Source organism: Solanum dulcamara, chromosome 1 (assembly GCF_947179165.1).
Source record: "Solanum dulcamara chromosome 1, daSolDulc1.2, whole genome shotgun sequence".
NCBI lineage: Eukaryota > Viridiplantae > Streptophyta > Magnoliopsida > Solanales > Solanaceae > Solanum > Solanum dulcamara.
The window spans coordinates 83576125-83585941 of record NC_077237.1 but is presented as its reverse complement, the minus strand read 5'-3'; the positions used below and the strand labels follow the sequence as shown (position 1 = coordinate 83585941).

At 28.7% G+C, this 9817-nt stretch overlaps 1 protein-coding gene across 1 annotated transcript; it reads right to left on the bottom strand.

Moving 5' to 3' along the window:
• Positions 1 to 684: 684 nt before the first annotated feature.
• Positions 685 to 2943, bottom strand: LOC129889869 (transcription factor RSL3-like). The gene is made up of 5 exons (XM_055965335.1): positions 2410 to 2943; positions 1589 to 1795; positions 1324 to 1389; positions 848 to 913; positions 685 to 753 (listed from the first exon to the last, which is right to left on the bottom strand). The coding sequence occupies exons 1-5, from the start codon at positions 2941 to 2943 to the stop codon at positions 685 to 687; spliced, it is 942 nt and encodes a 313-aa protein (XP_055821310.1).
• Between the last annotated feature and the right edge of the window lie 6874 nt (positions 2944 to 9817).

The following is a 9817-nucleotide window of genomic DNA, read 5'->3' as shown; positions in this document are numbered from 1 at the left end:
ATATCAGGAGAGAGAAACAATTAAAAAAATGGGTTAGTGATTTAATTTCATTGAGGCATATATTCCGTTGATATATATCTAAATTTGTGTAAAAATGGATAATAGACCAAACATGATAATATTTAAATACTTAAAAGACTAAAATCGGTAAGTGTATAGTTAAGAAACTAAAATTGACAAGTGTATAGTTAAAAGACCAAACATGATAAATTTTTGAATAGTTAAAAGACTAAATCCGATAAGTTTATAGTTAAGAGACCAAACATGATAAATTTTTTAATAGTTAAAAGACTAAATCCGATAATTATATAGTTACGAAATCATTTTAGACCTACTTCTATAGGCAAGAGACTGTTTATGACATTTACTCTACACTGCCACATTAGTATAGTGGGCCCACCCACATAGGTTTGAATTTCGAGAGAGTAGAATAAAATAAGTTTGTTAACTCTTTTTAATTTTAGAAGATTTAAATAAGTGTGTAGACGTAAAGTACTCGATATGTTATTGCAATTGATATGGTTATATATAATATATATGTCTACTATATGAAACATGAGAATTACTCATGACCAAGATTAAAAAATGTGTTTTCACATAGTTAGCATAAGGGGATATTAATGTCTTATATAGGACAATAATTGAAAGCAAAATAACATTTTTTATTGCTTCCAAATTCATAAACTAGAGGTCAATCCCCATTCCATTGTAAGCAATTGGTGCATACATCCACATATCATCTGAGCTCAGTAACTGCAGTAAAATGAAAGTATTTAATTATTCATTCAATTATATAATAAAGAAAATGAATAAAAAAATGGGGGATATTTTTTTATTTTTTTTATACCTTAATTTGTGTCTGCAAAAACTTCACATAATGGACGGCTTCTTCAAGCATTGTGCTTAAGTCAACCTGAGTTATATCAATTAAATAACTCTGTCAGAGGGTTCTTGATTACAAAAACAAATGTTATATTCATTATTTCAAGCTATGCTATTTGTACTTTCCAAAAATTTGGTAGCATTCGCGTCAGATTCTTGAAGAATAAATTATTTTTGAAAGATTTCACACATATTCATTGATATTTTTGAAGAGTTCAAGCAATATAAATTTCAAGTGGATACAAGGGCGGAGCTAGGATATTGTAAGAGACTTCATTTGAACCCTTGTTGTCAAAAATAACAATATATATATATATAAATTCAAAATCCATTTTTATGTTATATGAAATAGAAGTTGAACTCTTTGACTTTTTTATATATTTACTTATTCATATTTTAAATTCTTATGCATATTATGGTAATTAAATAAACATTGTTTACCTTTGTGCCATTGGGGACAAGACCCTGCAAGATTCTCAATCTTTCATTGATTCTTTCTCTTCTTTTCTGTATTTTTTGTAAATGAAACTATTAATTTCATGATTTGACTTATATGCCATTAACAATATAAAGAACTTTACATCAGCGCAATTTAACATGTTATAGCAGATAGTTTTTTTTATTTATAATATTTCAATTTTTACAAACAGTAACTTATAGTTATCTTTCAGACTACGCATAATTGAATAAAAATTTATGTTCTTACCCTTGCATAAAGGCTTTGTGGATCTGTTGCAGCTCCTCTGCTGGCCCTTGGTTTGGTTTTTAAATTTGAATCATCCTCAGAGCTGCAGCTACTTGTGCTTTGTCCATTATTATTAGTCTCCTTGTCTCCTACTTCTTCATTGTTAATTTGGATGTTTTTCTGGTTCTTTTTGGCTTTTGGCTGGCTATTCTTCTTATTTTTTGGTCCCTGCATTGAGTAAATAATTAACCCCTATTACAAATGTTTATCTTGTGTTATATTATTCGGAATCTTCAAAAATATTGTCGCTTCGATGTTGGATCTTCCAAATATGAACTAGTTTTAAAGGATCCGATACTCATCTGGTGAGATTTTTGAAAAGATCTTGAGCAACAATCATTAATGAATTTTTGGGGTTGATTTCTCTCCATTGATACTCCCTTCGTTCCTATTTACTTGTCAAATATTTTTTAATTTGATTTTCCTTTTTACTTGTCATTTTTGACAAATCAAGGAAGGACGATTTTTTTTCTTTTTATTATACCTTCAATTTATTAACATGAAGTTAATGTCTTTGAAAAACGTAGTGAGTAAATATGTTTAAGATTCTATCAATTAATAAGGGTAAAATGGTAAACTCATATACCAATTATTGTTTTCTTAATAGGTGTGTCAAGTCAAAATTTGACAAGTAAAAAGAAACGGAAGGAGTAGTTATTATCTCAGAAAATCAATTTTTTTTTTAATTCTAATTTTTTTCAACAAAGAAAACAACTTTCTAAGATAATAACAGTTAGTTGAGCGACCATACGAGAAATCAAGCTCGAATTTATGTTACTCACATGATCTCTTGACACCTTTGATTTCTTCTTGGGATTTTCAAAATCCTTGAATTTCTGCTCCTCCTCTGTTACTGATTGAACTTCAACTTTATCAAACTTCCTCTTTAGCAACATTTCATTGTCCAATTGGCTATAATTATTGCCAATATCTTCTTTCATGACATAATCATCATGAGAATCTTGATTAAAGGATGAATTTTCAAGATTCTTGTTGCCCATCATGTAAAAATTAGTGGACTCAATATCATAATTATGTTGCAAATATTCATGATTTGTATGGTTGTTGTTGAGAAAAAACATACCATCACTTCCTTTGCTATCAATGCTATTTTCTTGAGAAAAATAATCAATGTTACTACTATTAATAGTATGAGAATTAGTAGAAGAAAAAAAAAACCCTTCAATAATATTGTTTGATGGATGATGATCATCACCATGCAATTGAAACATGAAATCTGATGAATTTTCAGTAAAGAACATTTTGCTCAAAGATTGACGATATTCCTCATCAAAAAAAGCTCCCATTGGCTCCATTTTAATGTACTAAATATTATTCTCAAAACGTGATACTGATAAAAAAAGCTTTTTGAGGATGATCTCACTTGGTATGAGACAAAAGTTGGCAACTTATTTATACTAGTAAGTACTAGAAAGGGTTAAAAAGGAAATGGAAGAATGTTTGGTTAAATAATTGATACTTCCAGTTTCAGTTTATTTATTTTATTTTGATTTGATATAAAATTTAATAAAAAAGTAAAAAATATTTTTAAATTTATGGTCTTAAATATTAATATAAAAAATTGAAATAAAAAAATTATCAAAAAAAAAGACGTTCTTTTTTACGTGAATTAAAAAAAGTAAAGTATGATAAGTAAATTGAAACGGAAGAAATATTATTTATATGTTCATCCACAATTCCATAAGGAATCTTTAGGAATCCACTGGTGGGGCCAACCACCAGGCAATGTACAACTCAGAAGTGGGACCAAGTTCATGCAACTAATTAATAAAATAAAATAAAATAAAATGTGTGTCATCCTTTCAATGATATTAATCGTTAATGAAATCTTGGACTAATTAGAAGGATAACTGTCTTAATCTAATCATTGGGGCAATAAGACTTTTATCTGATTAATGAATTAAATTGTGTTGTTAAAAATTATTAATGACAATTTATGAGTTTGGTAGAATTAAAGAGAGAACAAGAAGTAGTAAATTAAGAAAATAATAAAAAAACTCTGTACAAATTTAATATTACTTGTTGGCTTGTAGTCATTTATATTACCCTAAATTCAAAGTAAAAAATTTAATATTTTATTATTAAAAAATTTAATATATAAAATATATTTTACGCATATAAGTGTAGTTGAAGCTAGTGGAGAGCATAGACGAGAAAGAGAAGAGGATGAATGTGATGGAGGAGGCAAAGTTAACAGTGACGATGAAGGAGGCAAAGTTAACAATGAGTGGCGAGAAAGGAGGCGAAGTTAGCAGTGACGGTAGTGAGAGAGGATACAAAGTAGACAACAGTGTTTGAACATATGTATGAAGAGTTAGGGGATAAAGATGGAGACAAAAACCAAATCAGGCAAGCCAAAGCAAAAGAAAGAAAAGTCGGTAACCTGAATAAAGTAAATTGCATCAAGAGACAAGAATGAGGAGCACAATGTATTGGTGGAGACATTTTTTAACCTAAATGAAAAACATACGTCCATAAACTCTTGAATGAAGAGAGAGACATGAGTGTTTTGAGGGGTGATATGGAGCACTTTGATAATCGTCGAAATTTTGAATATTGTAGATGTAACAAGGTTGAGGAGGTAAATGGGGCTATGCGTAAGATGAGCAAGTTATTTTCTTCATCATTTTATAAATTTACTCGGCATTTCTTTGATTTATTTTTATAAAATTAAAAATTTGCCTAATTATTTTGGTATAATTATATATATATATATATATATAATCTACAATTAATAAAAAAAACTAATAAAATCAAATCGATTTTTTAAAAACCATTTGACACCCCTACATTTATCCTTACGTATTAATCTTAGTTGTCTTGTTTTATTGTATTTCTTCCGCAATTGAGTTCCTATTAACTATTAACAGAAACAATTGAAATTTAATACGTACATTAATTAAGATACATGACTAGCTGGCCAAACATCCCCATACATTATGAAAGTTTTAAAAAATAAAATAATTAAGAGAACGTGATGGTATATATATGTTTTTTCTTGTATATACTACTAATACGAAAAGGAAAAAAGGGTAATTTACAAAAAATATACCGCTTTTGAAATTACGTCACATAACTCAATATGCAATATTATCTCTGGAAAAAAATCATTATATATAATGAATCAACCATGTATAAAATGTATAAAAAGAATTTATACACAAATTTGAACTAAATCGTATGTTTATACATAAAATAAGAACTATGTGGTGTAAATACTTTTAAAAATCTACATAAAACGTAAAAAAATAATCAAAAATAATATAAAATTGGGGTTTGGGGGGGGGGGGGGTGAATTCAGTTGGAGGGAATAATAAGGACAGTTGATCATGGAAGACAAGTACTGATATCTCCAAAACTACTAACTAAATCCGACACAGTAAGTCCAACGTTCGATTCTTGTTCCTTTCCCACGTAACATTGTTTTTTGTTGTAATATTATAGTTAGTGGTGACAAATAGATGGGTTGGGTTAAATTTGAGCGGGTTGAAAATGGTTTGGGACTCAATTTCGACACCCGATCGATTTGGGATTCAATTTCGACACCTGACTAGGGATCTGACCTCGACTTAGGATCTAAATCGGAATCTGATTTTTGAATTAGGATTCAACTCCGACACCTGATATATGGGAACTGAATTTCGATCCGAGACTTGACCCTGACACCCGATTCGAGATCAGATTTTCAAATCGGAATCCGACCCGACATTCAAATTAGGACCCGACTTCTACATCAGACCAGGGATCCGATTTTTAAATCAGGATTTGACCCCAGCACTCGGTCTCGCTGATGGATCCGAAACCTAATCTCGATAGCTGATTTGGGACCCAATCCCAATTCCCGATTCGAAACTCGATTTTGAATCAAGACCCAACTCCGAGGACCAAAGACTTCACCTTTTTAATTATTTTATCTATTATTTTTTTTTAAAAAAAAACAATATAGGAGAATAATTAGTTTTAATGAAGAACATAAAAAGGAAGGGAAGTCTCAATATTTTTGTTGATATCATGTGTTTTGAGTGAATAAAAGTTATAAGCTTAACCCATATGACTAGCCTATAGTTTATCCATATTTTTCTCATGAGTATGCACATTTTTATGGATTGAATATGATTGTAAACCCATATTTTACCCATCTAAAAAATCACTCACCCAACCCATTAAAATATGAGCAGATTATCAAAATATGACTCATTTTACCACTATTATAATACTAATTATAGTGTTGTATACGATGATGAAATCAAAATTTTTACTAAGGATGAATTAAACTATAAAGAAACTAAACACATAAAGTGAACGGTTGTATCTAGCATGAGATGTGCATTGTAAGATTAGCTAAGATTATAAAAGATCACATGTAACAGAATATGCAAGTAACATATAAACTGAAATCATATGAAATGAAAGAATTTAACATGAGATGATTTGATCATGTCATACGTAGGCCTCGTGATATCTTAATTATTTCTTACTGTGAAATCAATTGAGCTGAAGTTGATAAAAAAGTAGATATGATAAATTATTTCGTTAAACTACAATCTCTTAAAATTAATGTAGATATAACGAAAAATTAGTTAAGCACAGTATAAAATGAATACATATAGATGATATAAATTAGTAAAGACAAACAATTAGAAAATTCCTCATAAGTGTTTTCTTTTCTCGTTTTTTTTATCCCTACCGTCAAAGATATCGAGCTTAATTATTCGCATCAAATATTATACTAAAGCAAATAATTTAACCTTACTATTTACATATTAATGGTCAATTGATAAATAAAATTTTTTAAAGGTCATAATTACACGTCTTTTATTAATTAAATTAATTAGTGTACACAATGATTGCGGATAATTTTTCCATTACATTACCTTATCAGTTATCAACTCTTCCATTAACATTTCACACCTTTGATTCTGTTAGATCATACAATAATTATACATTTAAATTTCAATTTTTCTATGACATGTTTAAGGTCACAAGATTAAAGGACATTTTGGTATATTTGTTATAACTTTAATCTAAGACTACAAATTGAAAAACCTTTTTTATTTTGTTAAATTCTGTGTCAAATCAAACTATGTTATTCTTTTTTAAACGGAGGAAGTATTTTAATTCGAAATTAATACAATACATTTTTTTTATCTTGTAATTCGTTTTATCGTATAAATCTTCTCTTTCAATGTACTTTGGAGGCCACACCAACCTTTGCACGATCTCAAGAGAGACCAAAAAAAAAAAAACTTAAAACAAAACTATAAACCTTTTTTTTTTAAAAAAAAGATGGGAGGAATAAAAATCTAATTTCTTTAGAAAAATATAGAGATTTGAACAACTCCAAAAGATCAGAATTTGATCTCTGGGGAATGAATTTTCCAATTGCCCATTTTTGGCCGGCTTTGCACGACTTATTTTTTTAGTAAGAATTTTTCTCTTTTATAATAATAAAAAATGAAATAAAAAAAAATAAAGCACATTTTAATCACTTAGCAGCGTCCCAATTTTGCAAACTTTTGAGCATGAACAAGAGGTGAAAGATGGCCATTTGTGGAGACAATCAGCAATAATTTGCAAGGATAAAAAACTTTAACATATATGATATCTTTTTTTTTTTTGGTTTCTCAGGTGCTGGTATCCACATCGGAGCCCGATTAAATTCGGATTCACACCGAAAAGTTCCACATTGGGGGATAAAGCGCTCCCTAACAAATGCGACTCCGTACCCAAGGGCACTCTAACCCGAAACCTCTTGATTAAGGATGAAGGGATACTTACCACACTACCACAATCTTGTTGATAATATATATAATATCATCTTAGACGAAAAATAATTTAAAAGCCTTAAAATCGATATAGTCATGAATATCATAGACAGTGACAGATTCAGAATTTCTACTAAGGAAGTTCGAAAAAAATAAATATAATTTTTGAGATTTGAACTTGGAATTTTGAATCTCTTGCTAATTTTTATACTTGAGTTCGAGGATTCAAAATCAATATATGTATATAAAATATGTATATAAAGATTACTTTTTATATATAAAGTGCAGCATTTTATCGAAGTGGTTCGTGTGAACATCCTTCCACCCTCCCTAAATCCGCCCCTAATCATAGACGCAAATCCACCACCATACAAGTTTAATTGTGACAATGAATGATAGGATTAACATAAAATTCTGTATCCGCCATTAAAAGAGACAGTAAAATTTTGTTTTACCAAACTTCAAATGTAATTGGGTGGAAAAAAAAAATATTTGTACCACCAGGCAGCATCACATTAGTCAATTTTATTTTGTTAAAGATATCAGTAATTTCATCTTAAGCCAACCCTAACGCTTGCCCTTTAATATTGAGCCACGTTTTTCTGTTTAATGTATCTCCTCTCCTACAGGTGTGGAAATAATCCTGATCAGAAAAGGCTAAGATGGCACCTCACACAAAAAAAAAATTAGAAATTGGTGAATTCAATATTTTCATATCCCTTTAAGCAGGAAATCAAATATTGAACAGAGGATATACATACTTTATCCTTATAAAAGATACAACACATTGAAAAAATGCAATTTTTTGAATTTCAGTAGCAGAGTAAGTTTTTCTACTCGTAGTTACTCTCTCTTGTTAGTGTATTCGTGATATCTCTCTCCTTTACTGCTCTTAGTTCCACTCTGGTTAATTACCATAAGATTAAAGAGTATTGTAATTTTAAACATATCACGTGTAACATTAAAAAAAATAAAAATTATTAAAAAAAATAGATATATAAATATATATAATATTTGAAACAGATTAAAAAACATCGAACAAATAAATTGAAGCGAAAGAAGTATATATTTACATAATAAAACCTTGTAAAATTCAACAAGGGACAGAGAAAATGAATATTCTTTTCTTTTCAATATTTTGTTTTTCCAAAGAGTCATTATGTACTAAAAGGAATCTCAAAGTAGATCAAATTAGACATGGTAAACAATGAATATCTTCAAACACTATTGAACCATTCCTAGCCTAACTTCCAAATTAAATAAGATTTTATTAACTGAAAAGAATTTTTCATATATATTTTTCCCATCCTTAAGATTATTGTTCACTTGAAAGAATAAAATCAGATACTTTGAAACTTTGTTGTACAGATATTATCACTTATAAAAAGAAGAAAAAATTAGAATTTTTAGGTGGTTGTCCCTTTTTAAGGTAACTGTTTAATAAATGATTTTTTTTTAATTTGTCTTGTAATTTATGATCTTTTAGATCATAATTTAAATATTTCTTTTGATCAAACTGAAAATTTTATGAAAAAATGATAGATCACGATATAAAATTTTAAAGATATATATCAAATGACAATCTAATAGTATATTATTAGTCCCAACTCCCAAAAGCTATATTTACAAGGACATTTAAGAATATGGACTGAATTTAAATAATGACTATTTTGCATAAATCAAACAAAAAAAGTAGACATTGCAAAATATAATCCGGAAATCTATTTTCTCAGAACAAAAATTTCCTTATTTAAAAAAAGACAAGGTTTTATCTTATTAGTCAAGCAGGCTAGTTGCAATAAAAAAAATAGCACTAACTAGAAATAGAAAGTGCTTCGAAAGGCGTTGGCTATCTTCTTACTGACAACACAGCCAAATGCTGACACTCAATTAGTTGCATTGGCACGTCACTCGGCTCCTCGGCTCCAATTTTATTGATTCGACAAAACACAGTAATCTATGATTGAATTCTATACATATGTGTGTGAAAAATAAGTAATATCAATAGTTAAATATATATTTTAGAACTTATTATCTCTAACTTTTTAAAATTTGCATGTCTATATTCAAAATCTTCCACTAAAAAAAGGAGGGATGATGAGAAAGAAAGAGAGCCATCTTCTCGATCCTAATTAAGTTAATAAATGGCTTTTTTTTCTTGATCGAATAAATAATACTATGACTAACTCAATCATTAATGCTAGTATGTTAATTAGCGAGGTGTCGTTCTTTAAATGGTGTTTTTATTTATTAGGGTGATTAATTAAGTTCTTAATCATACTACAATAAACAAACTTTTTTTTAGTTAATTGAGCTTAATTACATGTAATTTTAATATATCTAGTCGTGTCCATACAAAGGCCAAAAGAGTTGTTCTTAATTAATTAAATTCTTCATGGCTCTT

Bases quoted from the DNA above. Each gene is read 5' to 3' on its own strand.
- LOC129889869 (XM_055965335.1), bottom strand. From the start codon at position 2,943: ATGGAGCCAATGGGAGCTTTTTTTGATGAGGAATATCGTCAATCTTTG. The intron at 1,796-2,409 runs GTGAGTAACATA...TACTCAATGCAG, and splicing joins CAAAGGTGTCAAGAGATCAT to GGACCAAAAAATAAGAAGAA. The intron at 754-847 runs GTATAAAAAAAA...ATTTTACTGCAG, and splicing joins TTTTGCAGACACAAATTAAG to TTACTGAGCTCAGATGATAT.